This window comes from Zea mays, chromosome 6 (genome assembly GCF_902167145.1).
Source record: "Zea mays cultivar B73 chromosome 6, Zm-B73-REFERENCE-NAM-5.0, whole genome shotgun sequence".
Taxonomy (NCBI): domain Eukaryota; kingdom Viridiplantae; phylum Streptophyta; class Magnoliopsida; order Poales; family Poaceae; genus Zea; species Zea mays.
Genome location: NC_050101.1, coordinates 141031831 through 141045574, shown reverse-complemented (window position 1 = coordinate 141045574; position 13744 = coordinate 141031831). Strand labels below are relative to the sequence as shown.

Below are 13744 nucleotides of genomic sequence, written 5' to 3'. Positions count from 1 at the left end.
GGTCCATTGAGAAAGGCACTTTTCACGTCCATTTGATAAAGCTTAAAGTCATGGTAAGTAGCATAGGCCAATAATATGCGAATTGACTCAAGCCTAGCTACGGGTGCATAGGTTTCACCAAAATCCAAACCTTCGACTTGAGAGTATCCCTTGGCCACAAGTCGAGCTTTGTTCCTTGTCACCACACCATGCTCGTCTTGCTTGTTGCGGAAGACCTATTTGGTTCCTACAACATTTTGGTTAGGACGTGGAACTAAATGCCATACCTCATTTCTCGTGAAGTTGTTGAGCTCCTCTTGCATCGCCACCACCCAATCCGAGTCTTGAAGTGCTTCCTCTACCCTGTGTGGCTCAATAGAGGAAACAAACGAGTAATGTTCACAAAAATGTGCAACACGAGATCGAGTAGTTACCCCCTTATGAATGTCGCCGAGGATGGTGTCGACGGGGTGATCTCGTTGGATTGCTTGGTGGACTCTTGGGTGTGGTGGCCTTTGTTCCTCATCCATCTTGTCTTCCTCATTTGCATCTCCCCCTTGATCAATGCCATCATCTTGAGGTGGCTCATTGTCTTGATCTTCTACTTCATCAACTTGAGCTTCATCCTCATTTTGAGTCGGTGGAGATGCTTGCATGGAGGAGGATGGTTGATCTTGTACATTTGAAGGCTCTTTGGATTCCTTAGGACACACATCCCCAATGGACATGTTCCTTAGCGCGATGCATGGAGCCTCTTCTTCACCTATCTCATCAAGATCAACTTGCTCTACTTGAGAGCCATTAGTCTCATCAAACACAACGTCACATGAGACTTCAACTAGCCCAGTGGACTTGTTAAAGACCCTATATGCCCTTGTGTTTGAGTCATAACCAAGTAAAAAGCCTTCTACAGTCTTAGGAGCAAATTTAGATTTTCTGCCTCTCTTAACAAGAATAAAGCATTTGCTACCAAAGACTCTAAAATATGAAATGTTGGGCTTTTTACCGGTTAGGAGTTCATATGATGTCTTCTTGAGGATTCGGTGAAGATATAACCGGTTGATGGCGTAGCAAGCGGTGTTGACTGCCTCCGCCCAAAACCGATCCGAAGTCTTGTATTCATCAAGCATGGTTCTCGCCATGTCCAAAAGAGTTCTATTCTTCCTCTCCACTACACCATTTTGTTGAGGTGTGTAGGGAGAAGAGAACTCATGCTTGATGCCCTCCTCCTCAAGAAAGCCTTCAATTTGAGAGTTCTTGAACTCCGTCCCGTTGTCGCTTCTTATTTTCTTGATCCTTAAGCCGAACTCATTTTGAGCCCATCTCAAGAATCCCTTTAAGGTCTCTTGGGTTTGAGATTTTTCCTGTAAAAAGAATACCCAAGTGAAGCGAGAATAATCATCCACAATGACTAGACAGTATTTACTCCCGCCGATGCTTATGTAAGCGATCGAGCCGAATAGATCCATGTGTAGGAGTTCCAGTGGCCTGTCGGTCGTCATTATGTTCTTATGCGGATGATGAGAGCCAACTTGCTTCCCTGCTTGGCATGCGCTACAAATCCTGTCTTTCTCAAAATGAACATTGGTTAGTCCTAAAATGTGCTCTCCCTTTAGAAGCTTATGAAGATTCTTCATTCCAACATGGGCAAGTCGGCGGTGCCAGAGCCAACCCATGTTAGTCTTAGCAATTAAGCAAGTGTCGAGTTCAGCTCTATCAAAATCTACCAAGTATAGCTGACCCTCTAACACTCCCTTAAATGCTATTGAATCATCACTTCTTCTAAAGACAGTGACACCTATATCAGTGAATAGACAGTTGTAGCCCATTTGACATAATTGAGAAACAAAAAGCAAGTTGTAATCTAAAGAATCAACAAGAAAAACATTGGAAATAGAATGGTCAGCAGATATAGCAATTTTACCCAAACCTTTGACCAAACCTTGATTTCCATCCCCGAATGTGATCGCTCTTTGGGGATCTTGGTTTTTCTCGTAGGAGGAGAACATCTTCTTCTCCCCTGTCATATGGTTTGTGCACCCGCTGTCGAGTATCCAACTTGAGCCCCCGGATGCATAAACCTACAAAACAAGTTTAGTTCTTGACTTTAGGTACCCAAATGGTTTTGGGTCCTTTGGCATTAGACACAAGAACTTTGGGTACCCAAACACAAGTCTTGGAGCCCTTGTGCTTGCCCCCAACATATTTGGCAACTACCTTGCCGGATTTGTTAGTCAAAACGTAAGATGCATCAAAAGTTTTAAATGAAATGTCATGATCGTTTGATGCACTAGGAGTTTTCTTTCTAGGCAACTTAGCATGGGTTGGTTGCCTAGAGCTAGATGTCTCACCCTTATACATGAAAGCATGATTTGGGCCAGAGTGAGACTTCCTAGAGTGAATTCTCCTAATTTTGCTCTCAGGATAACCGGCAGGGTATAAAATGTAACCCTCGTTATCCTGAGGCATGGGAGCCTTGCCCTTAACAAAATTAGACAATCTCTTAGGAGGGGCACTAAGTTTGACATTGTCTCCCCTTTGGAAGCCAATGCCATCCTTGATGCCAGGGCGTCTCCCACTATAGAGCATACTTCTAGCAAATTTAAATTTTTCATTTTCTAAGTTATGCTCGGCAATTTTTGCATCTAATATTGCTATATGATCATTCTGTTGTTTAATTAAAGCCATATGATCATGAATAGCATCAATGTTAACATCTCTACATCTAGTGCAAATAGATACATGCTCAACGATAGATGTAGAGGGTTTGCAAGATTTTAATTCTACAACCTTAGCTTGTAGCATGTCATTCTTAGTTCTAAGGTCGGAAATAGTAGCATTGCAAACATCAAGATCTTTAGCCTTAGCAAACAATTTTTCATTTTCAATTCTAAGGCTAGCTAGGGAAGCATTCAACTCATCAATCCTAGCAAGTAAATCAACATTTTCATCTCTAGGATTTGAAGTTGAAACATTGCAAACATGTGAATCAACCTTAGCATTTAAACTAGCATTTTCATTCCTAAGGTTGTCAATCATCTCACGGCAAGTGCTTAGCTCACTAGATAATTTTTCACATTTCTCAATTTCTAGAGCATAAGCATTTTTAACCTTAACATGCTTCTTATTTTCCTTAATAAGGAGGTCCTCTTGGGAATCCAAAAGGTCATCCTTTTCATGAATAGCACTAACTAATTCATTCAATTTTTCCTTTTGAGCTATGTTAAGGTTGGCAAAAAGGGAACGCAAATTATCTTCCTCATCACTAGCATTATCATCACTAGAGGATTCATATTTAGTGGAGGATTTAGATTTAACCTTCTTTTTGCCGTCCTTTGCCATTAGGCACTTGTGGCCGACGTTGGGGAAGAGAAGTCCCTTGGTGACGGCGATGTTGGCGGCGTCCTCGTTGTCGGAGGAGTCGCTAGAGCTTTCGTCGGAGTCCCACTCTCGACAAACATGGGCATCGCCGCCCTTCTTCTTGTAGTACCTCTTCTTCTCCTTTCTTCTCCCCTTTTTGTCGTCGCCTCGGTCACTGTCACTTGATATAGGACATTTAGCAATAAAATGACCGGGCTTACCATATTTGTAGCAAACCTTCTTGGAGCGGGACTTGTAGTCTTTCCCTCTCCTTTGCTTGAGGATTTGGCGGAAGCTCTTGATGACGAGCGCCATTTCCTCATTGTCGAGCTTGGAGGCGTCTATTGGTTGTCGACTTGGTGTGGCCTCCTCCTTCTTTTCTTCCGTCGCCTTAAATGCGACGGGTTGAGCTTCGGATGTGGTGGGTTCGTCAAGCTCGTTGATTTTCCTCGAGCGTTCGATCATGCACTCAAAACTTACAAAATGCCCGATAACTTCCTCGGGGGTCATTTTAGTATATCTAGGATTGCCACGAATTAATTGAACTTGAGTAGGGTTAAGGAAAATAAGAGATCTTAGAATAACCTTAACCACTTCGTGGTCATCCCACTTTATGCTCCCGAGGTTGCGCACTTGGTTCACCAAAGTCTTGAGCCGGTTGTACATGTGTTGTGGCTCCTCCCCTTTGCGAAGCCGGAACCGACCGAGCTCCCCCTCGATCGTTTCCCGCTTGGTGATCTTTGTGAGCTCGTCTCCCTCGTGCGCGGTTTTGAGCACATCCCAAATCTCTTTGGCGCTCTTCAACCCTTGAACTTTGTTATACTCCTCTCTACTTAAAGAGGCGAGGAGTATTGTTGTCGCTTGAGAGTTGAAGTGCTCGATTTGGGCCACCTCATCCTCATCATAATCCTTATCCCCTACTGATGGTACCTGTGCACCAAACTCAACAACATCCCATATACTTTTGTGGAGTGAGGTTAGATGAAATCGCATTAAATCACTCCACCTAGCATAATCTTCACCATCAAAAGTTGGTGGTTTGCCTAATGGGATGGAAAGTAAAGGTGCATTTTTAGAAATGCGAGGGTAATGTAGGGGAATCTTACTAAACTTCTTACGCTCTTGGCGTTTAGAAGTTACGGAAGGCGCATCGGAGTCGGAGGTTGATGTTGATGAAGTGTCGGTCTCGTAGTAGACCACTTTTCTCATCCTTTTGTGCTTATCCCCTCTCCGATGTGGCTTGTGGGAGGAAGATCTCTCCTTCTTCTCTTTGTGGTGCGAAGAAGATTTCTTCTCCTTCCCTTTGTTGGAGGAGCTCTTCTTCTTCTCCTTCCTCTTGGTGCGGGACTCTTCCGATGAAGTGCTCCCGTGGCTTGTAGTGGACCTTTCGCCGGTCTCCATCTCCTTCTTGGCGTGATCTCCCGACATCACTTCGAGCGGTTAGGCTCTAATGAAGCACCGTGCTCCGATACCAATTGATAGTCGCCTAGAGGGGGGGTGAATAGGGCGAAACTGAAATTTACAAATATAAACACAACTACAAGCCGGGTTAGCGTTAGAAATAAAATCGAGTCCGCGAGAGAGGGCGCAAAACAAATCGCAAGCGAATAAGTAAGTGAGACACGCGGATTTGTTTTACCGAGGTTCGGTTCTCCCAAACCTACTCCCCGTTGAGGAGGCCACAAAGGCCAGGTCTCTTTCAACCCTTCCCTCTCTCAAACGGTCCTTCGGACCGAGTGAGCTTCTCTTCTTAAATCACTTGGGAATCAAACTTCCCGCAAGGGCCACCACATGATTGGTGCCTCTTGCCTCAATTACAAGTGAGTGTTTGATCACAAGAAAGAATGCGAAAGAAAAGAAGCGATCCAAGCGCAAGAGCTCAAATGAACACTAAAAATCACTCTCTCTAATCACTAATGCTTTGTATGGAGTTGGGAGAGGATTTGATCTCTTTTGGTGTGCTTTGCAATGAATGCTAGCTCTTGTATAGTGGTTGGAAGCTGGAAAAACTTGGATGCAATGAATGGTGGGGTGGTTGGGGTATTTATAGCCCCAACCACCAAAAGTGGCCGTTGGAAGGCTGTCTGTTCGATGGCACACCGGACAGTCCGGTGCACACCGGACAGTCCGGTGCCCCCTGCCACGTCATCACTGCCGTTGGATTCTGACCGTTGGAGCTTCTGACTTGTGGGCCCGCCTGGGTGTCCGATGCACACCGGACATGCACTGTTCACTGTCCGGTGCGCCGGCATGGGCGACTCTGACTTCTGCGCGCGCTGCGCGCGCATTAAATGCCGTTGCAGGTAGCCGTTGGCGCGAAGTAGCCGTTGCTCCGAGGATGCACCGGACAGTCCGGTGCACACCGGACAGTCCGGTGAATTTTAGCGGACTAGCCGTTGGAGTTTCCCGAAGCTGGCGAGTTCCTGAGGCCGACCTCCCTTGGCGCACCGGACACTGTCCGGTGTACACCGGACAGTCCGGTGAATTATAGCGCGAGTGCCTCCGGAGATTCCCGAAGGTGGCGAGTTCGAGTTGGAGTCCTTTGGTGCACCGGACACTGTCCGGTGGTGCACCGGACACTGTCCGGTGTACACCGGACAGTCCGGTGCTCCCAGACCAGAGGACCTTCGGTTGCCACTTTGCTCCTTTGTTGAATCCAAAACTTGGTCTTTTTATTGGCTGAGTGTGAACCTTTTACACCTGTATAATCTATACACTTGGGCAAACTAGTTAGTCCAATTATTTGTGTTGGGCAATTCAACCACCAAAATTATATAGGAACTAGGTGTAAGCCTAATTCCCTTTCATGGTTTCTAGGGACTAATTTTTTAGTCCCTCCATTTTATTCCATTTTAGTCCCTAAATTGTCAAATACGGAAACAAAAACTATATTTTAGTTTCCGTATTTGGAAATATAGGGACTAAAATGGAATAAAATAGAGGGACTAAAAATTAGTCCCTAGAAACTAAACACCCCTTAGTCCCCTTTCAAATTTCTAAACTATAGGGAGAAAGGCTTCCATTTTTGGTTTAGTAAGCCCCATTGGCATTCCCAAATAAGTGAATGGAAGTGTCCCCACTTGGCATTGAAAGATGTTGGTGAGAATTTCCATTTTTGCCTCTAGTGCATTATATTTATGGGATACATATTTCACTTGTGATAGTTGACTCTAAGTCCAATGTATTCCATAAACGAATTCAGAATGTCTCTCAGAAACAAAAGTTGCTTGAGGCATGGTTCCATTGTTATGATGGTATCATTTGCATACTATATAATCGAGGAGTCCTGACCACATCTCTGGGTAATGGGTAATCTCAGGAGCTTGAAATCCTTTGCTTTATTGACTATAGATTGCAGGAGATCAGCAGCTAAGACAAAAGGAAGTGGAGACAATGGGTCACCTTATCTGACTCCTCTTTTGTAGAGGAACTGTTTACTAGGGACACCATTCAGGAGTACAACAGAGGTTCCAAAGTTCATGATCATCTTGATCCAATTTATCCATTTGGGGCCAAACACTTTGTGTTGTAGAACTTTAATAATACTTTATGGTCTAGTTTGTTAAATGCCTTTTCAAAATCCAGTTTTAGAATTACCATCCCCCTTTTTGTTTACTTGCACAAAAGTAAATACCCAAATTACCATGCCAAGCAGTCATGTATGGATATTTCTTTGATAAATCCATATTGATTCTTATGAATGAGTCTGGTGATTACTTTTTGGAGCCGATTTGCAAGAAGCTTCGTTAATAGTCTCACACTCGAATTCAGCAGTGATATGGGTCTGTATTCATTGATAGTTATTGGAGTATCCTTCTTGGGGATTAGAGAGATATAAGACGATTTATGCTCTACATGCATATTGTTTCCTCATGAAATCCTTTGCAAAGTTCATATAATCAGTGGAAAATATTGGCCAAATTTTTTTCATAAAATCAGTGTTGAATCCATCAAGGTCATGGGATTTATTAGAAGGGAGATTTTTGATAATGGAGTCAGTTTCCTCAACTGAGAAGGTATCTTCCAGAGAAATGAGATCATCATGTGACTGGAGCAGTGTTGACAGCTCAAAAACCATTTAAGTGTGTAGAGAAGAACCTAATCTCTCTTTATAAGCTTCAAACAATATTGAGGTTTGTCCTCATGATTTAATACTTCTCTCCTATTTGTCGAGGCAATTGAATTTTGTGGGTGTTTAACTATAGCATTTGCATGAAAGAATTTAGTCCTGTATCACCATTATTTGCCCATTTGATTTGTCCTCTCTGTTTCCCGTAGAGTTTATGTTTTTAGGGGGCTTGTAGTTTTTGCGATAGGATATCCCTAAAATTCCACTCCTGGACAGTAAGATGCCTGCTTTCTTCTATGAAATCCAAAAATTGTGGGATAATTTTTATGTTGTCGATGAGCAAGGCTAGACTAGACAATTTTTTCTGCTAGTCCTTTCTAGCCTTAATGGCTCTCTTAAATTTGGACATCAACCTTTTGGTAGGATCTTCTTGATGAAACATCTTATGCCAAGCATGTTGAAAGACTGTTTAGAATTCATTAAGCTAAAGCTAGTAATTTTAAAACTTGAATATATGCGCCTTAGAACATTTATTTTGACTAGAAGTACCCTAGGGACATGAGCTGACGTGTCTCTAGTAAGGTTTGAGTTGTTCTCGAGAATTGAGTTGACCATGTCAGGGAAACAAAACACCAATCCATTTTTTTTGAGAAGTGGATGATGCTACATGTTTGACCACATGTATGCCTGCCCTTTTAGGGGATCTCTTGTACTCCAATTTGACTAAGTGCATTATTGAAGTCCATCATGTTCTGTATGTTACCTCTCGGTTTATTCCAATTGTCAGGTGCACGGATCAAGTTGAAGTCCCCTAAGAATATCCATAGTTTATCTGTCGGCATTGTAATGTTGGAAACCATTGAAGAAAAAGTTCCCAACCACTAGCAGTACATGCCATATATATATTTGTGAGCCACCATCTTTGACTTGTCAGTTTGGAGAAAAGTTTGATAGTGTGACCGTATTCATTTTTAGATATCAATTTGCCTTCAAATCTTGTACTTTTCTAAATAGTAACAATGCCACCACTCCACCAGATGCCTCAATCGAAGAGAAGCAAAAATTATAAAAGGGCATTGGACAGAAATTCCAGATGTATGCTTCATTGAATTCGTCTCTTTTTGTTTCTTGGATGCAAACAATATCACATGCAATTTCATTAATTTTATTTCTCAAAGAGTTTCATTTTTCCACCGCGTTAATTCCTCTTATGTTTTGCGATAATATCATCCGATCATGATGACTAAGTTTGTTTGTATGATCCATATAATAAGAAGCAATGCATCAAAGAAATTAGTGTATGCACTGCATACCCAATTCAGAATTCTATACAGAACCATATTCATTACATTCATTAACATCATAATGATAGCCAAATCCAAAGTTCCAAAATATTCCATAGCAGGAAACCAACCACATACCAGTGTACCAGACATAAAAGTTTTACTGGCCACATTCAGCTAGTAAGAGGAGTCCAAAATTACGTTCGATAACATAACCATAAAGATAAACCTTAGCAAAAGATAACAGCACACACTGCATCATGAAGAAATATGCAGAAGATTTTGATTCCTTGGTGGTGTTGGGGGCCTTCGTCTTTCGAAGGTCCTCAAAAACACGACTAACATGCTTTCCAAGTATAATATATTGTCACAGGAACCTTCAGACTTGCGATGAAAGTGTGCACGGTATGAAAGGCGCGGTCTGGGAGAAGGATGAACCAGTTCCGAAGCTACGAATGAAGAAGCTTCGGACTTTTGCCAGATGCAATCCTGAAGCGAAGACCAATAAAGAAATCCAGAGCCGAAGACGTGAGCCCAATAGAGGTTAATTTATGCATCTCTCCTGGGCCGGTTTTTGTGCATGTGGACAGTGCTTGTTGAGTGCATTTATCATTAAGAGGGGAATTATACACATACACAAGCATCATGTTGATAGTGCATTCATTTGCAAGGATTTGTACATTTTTTAGGGGGGTGCTTTTGATAGGGGGAGTTTAAGAGGAAATGTTTTTGCTAGTCCTGTTGAGCCTTTGTCTCTTTCTAGAGGGATTTGTTTTTGCTTTTAAAGTTATCGACATCCTTCATCTTTTGCTTAGATTATTGGCTAGTGGTATTGAGCCTTTCTTAGTCCCTTCTTGAGGGCTAGCCATTTTTTTCTTATTTTTATTGAGTCGTTGCCTTATATCTTTGGCAACCAAGTTTTTCTCATTTCTAATGACCTTATCTTGGCTTTTTTGTTTAGCCTTCTGCCATTGAGATGAGTTATCCTTTCTTTGTTGCTTCTTTATGTTTGTGAGGTGGTATTAACAATACACTCATCAAGAGAGATTGCGAACAAGGTTGAAAATTTTGAAAAGATTTAAAAGTTCAAAATAATTCTAGAATCCAACTATAAATTAGGTTTTATTTATGAATTATATGCTTTTTATTTTTATGTTTAAATTAAGTAAATTTATTTATAAATTATTTTTTTATTTGTATGCAAGTTACATAATTTTAATTATTTAATAAATTATGAAATTTTATTTGCTTAATTATAAATTATGCAATTTTATTTATTTTATATAAAAACAAATTTGACACTGAGATGGCTCTAGGTAAATATAGAGTGATAGCGTTCTAACCAGGTACATTAACTGTATTGAAATGACTGACGAGTATGTAGTAGTGTTGTATGGTATGCCGTATACGGTACACAGAAATACAGTGTATAGAAATGAAAGTATGTGTAAACTCACTCCTCTAGCTGCAACAAATATCGCATCGACCCTTTATTCACTCACTGACTCATAATTTACCCGTTTCCTTTCCTTTTGCTCAGGCCGCCGCCCCGGCCATGGTCCTTTCCTTACCGGTAGCTGCGGTAGATGGGGGTGTACATGCAGCTCTCAGCGTACTTGACGAGATCGTCAGGGCGTGGCAGGCGGCTGGCGAGGCCGAGCTCGTAGGCCTTGGCAGCCACCTTGGCGGCGATGCGCGCGGAGATGGCGCGGATGTTGGTGAAGGGCGGGAAGATGAGCCCCTTGGCGAAGTGCTCCTCGGTTACCTGCTCCGCCAGCGCCTCCGAGGCGGCCAGCAGCATGTCGTCGCGGACGCGGATGGCGCCGGAGATGACGACGCCGAGGCCGAACCCCGGGAAGATGTAGGCGTTGTTGGACTGCCCCGGCACCAGCACCTTGCCGTCCAGCTCCACGCTGTCGAAGGGGCTGCCGCTCGCGAACACCGCGCGGCCCTTGGTCCAGGTGTAGGCCTGCTCCGCCGTGCACTCCGAGTGCGAGGTCGGGTTCGACAGCGCGAAGATGACCGGCTTCTCGTTCTGGGACGCCATCGCCTCCACCACCTCCTTGGTGAAGGTGCCGCCCTTGCCCGAGGTGCCGATCAGCACCGTCGGCTTCAGGGACTGCACGGCCTCCAGCAGGGTCGCCACGGGCTCGTGCTCGTGCGCCCATGGCTTCTTGAACGCCTGCAGCGAGTCCTTCCGTGACGCCACGATCAGGCCCTTGGAGTCCATCAGCCAGATCTTCGGGCGGCACTCTTCGATCGGAGACCCAGTCTGCTTATATTTATTGTTATGTTAATTTGTATTTGGAACAATCAACACATCGGGAACGGTAATTCTTTTTTTTTCCCATCAAGAAGAGTAAGAAACCATAGATCGATCATTGGACAGAGTGGCAAATTAGTTGCTTACATGTTTGGACATCTCGAGAGCAATGAGCTCGGCAATGCCAGTCCCGGCCTGCAGATGAACAAACACAACGTAATCAGAGAAAAGAATGAGGCCGCGAGTGATCCGAAGCTTTGATCGGCAAAGAAAAGATAGGGTAACACTGATGCAGTATACTAGCAAGTCAAATCGACCGACCTCGCCGGCGCCGAGGAACAGGTAAGTGTGGTCCGCCAGTGTCCCGCCGACCACCTTGAGCGCCGCCAGGAGGCCAGCGAGGACCACGGATGCTGTTCCCTGCAGCAATCACACACATCCGCATCGTTTTCGTTCAGCACGGTGGAAAGAAACGGACGACGGAACGAGCACAAAACAGGCAGGCCCCTGTTCTGAACTTGGCATCCATGGTGCTACTGTTTGCCTGTGATGCGCTGTCACAAGGAAAGCCTAGCCTACCTGGATATCGTCGTTGAAGACGAGATGGCTCTCCCTGTACTTCTCGAGCAGGTCAAAGGCGTTGTGGTTGGCGAAGTCTTCGAACTGCACGGTCAGAGGTCAAAAAGAACATCCATTTCAGATCCAGGATGAGAGAAAGTTCGGCCAAAAAGGCGAAAACCAACAGCTGGTAGTATCTGTGGCTGGTCCACTGAGACTGACCTGGGTGAGGACCTTCTCGCCGTAGTTTTGCTTGACGGCGGTCATGAACTCTTCAAGAAGTTCATGGTACTCCTGTGAACCATCAAAAACACAAGCCACGTCTCAATAATCCAGACAAGAGACTGGTTACAGGTTCAACAAAATCACCAGCTGCAAGTGGGTGAACAGAACAGCCATGTAGGGGTAGAACTAAATCAATGGAGGGGATTGCAGATGAGTTGCTGACCTCGCCGGTGGCACGCCTCTGGCGGAGGCCGATGTAGAACTCGTCCTTGAGCAAGGCCTCGTTGTTGGTGCCGACATCAATTGTGATGGGCAGGCACTGCAGCAGCGTAAACATTATTACGACCAATAATACTGAAGTAGTAGTAATACTGAAGAAAAAAAATCGATTCCAAATCTTTCCTACTACGACTAGTGCTACAAGTTTATTCCGACAGAGTAGTAATACTGAAGAATGAGCATTGTGAGCAGCACTTACAGCTGACGGGCGAACACCTCCGAGGGCAGTGTAGAGGGAGAGCTTGCCAACGGGAATTCCCATCCCCTGGCAACCGAGATCACCGAGGCCGAGGATGCGCTCGCCGTCGGTGACGACGATGACCTGGATGCTCCTCTCGGGCCAGTTCTTGAGCACCTCGAGGATCTTGCCCCTGGTTGAAAAGGCAGCGCGCATGAATAAGTACAGAGCAATGGAGGAAGAACACAGAAGAAAGAGACGGAGAAGGAGAGATAGAGTAGAACAGAGAGAGTGAATTACTTGTCCCTGAGGCTGATGTACAGCCCCTGCGGGCGGCGGTAGATGCTGCCGTACTTCTGGCATGCCTCGCCGACGGTGGGCGTGTAGACGACGGGGAGCAGCTCCTCGACGTTGTCGATGAGGAGCTTGTAGAAGAGCCTCTCGTTGCGCTCCTGCAGGTCCATCATGGCGATGTAGCGGTGCAGCGGCTGCTCGTACCGGCGCAGGTTCTGCATGAGCTTCTTCTCCTGCAGCTCCTGCGACGCCAGCGCCGGCGGCAGCAGGCCCCGGAGGTAGTGCGCGTCGCGCTCCGCCTCCGAGAAGGCCAGGCCCTTGTTGTGCCGCGGGTCGCGCAGCAGGGTGTAGCCGCTGGATGGAGGAGGAGGAGGGAAAAAGAAACCGATCGTCAGATCATGACATGCAAACTTCGTCAGATACGCTTTTACGCGCGCATAATATATTATACGCTGGAAGAAATCGCTGACTGGTGTCGGTCTACTGTACAATACTACTGTATACCATAAGAATAATAATAATTGATGAAAAAAAATGTGCAAAACTGTGGCGAATGGCGACGAATCGAAGATGTTTGGACGAAGACGGCAAAAGAAAAGGCAGCTTTCGCATAACGTGGAGAGGAATGTTTGGTTAGCGTAGGCAGGCGGCGCGCGAGGGCGAGAGCCGAGAGAGAGAGAGAGGTGGAAGAAGACGAGATCGTGAGCATGGGAATGGATCCGAATCGATGGGACCTTGCGACGGAGAAGGCCCACGGCGTGATCAGCTGCTCCTCGGTAGCGCGGTCCTCGCCGTACACGTCCTCAACGCCGCCGCCCGCCATCTCGCCCGCCTGCCCTCTCAGGGTCCCTCGGCGCCGGCGAAGACAATGAACGGACAACGAACGAGCGAGCGAGCGTTTGTTTCTGTCGCCGCGGGTTCAGATCTGGTTACAGGAGGAAGACGGATGTGGAAGAAGAAGCAACGGACGGTGACGCGGATTTATAGCGCTCCAGACGCTGAGTAGTCTCCACGGGCAGGGGCAGGGGCCCTGAAAAGTAGTAGTCCTAGTCGCTCCCCCTCCCAGCCCAGGTTTGCCACGGCTGGGGCCCGCCGCGTGTGGAAGCGAGGAAAGGTCGGGGACGCGAGCGGATGGTAAACGCCGCGGCGAGGGAGGAAAGCCAAAGGGAACTTGTGGAAAGGTGGTGTGTGTCCTGCAGCTGCTGCTGCTGCTGCCTGCTGGTGGTGGCCGGTGGGGAAGGGAAGCTGCCCGCCGA

General features: G+C 45.6%; 1 protein-coding gene across 1 annotated transcript; it reads right to left on the bottom strand.

Moving 5' to 3' along the window:
• Positions 1 to 10072: 10072 nt before the first annotated feature.
• LOC100284598 (NADP-dependent malic enzyme) lies at positions 10073 to 13411 on the bottom strand. The gene is given in 9 exon segments (NM_001157493.1): positions 10073 to 10963; positions 11102 to 11149; positions 11276 to 11374; positions 11534 to 11617; positions 11735 to 11806; positions 11961 to 12056; positions 12216 to 12387; positions 12495 to 12842; positions 13223 to 13411. Coding segments are annotated over 9 exon segments (1713 nt in total). The 5' UTR covers positions 13312 to 13411; the 3' UTR covers positions 10073 to 10258.
• Between the last annotated feature and the right edge of the window lie 333 nt (positions 13412 to 13744).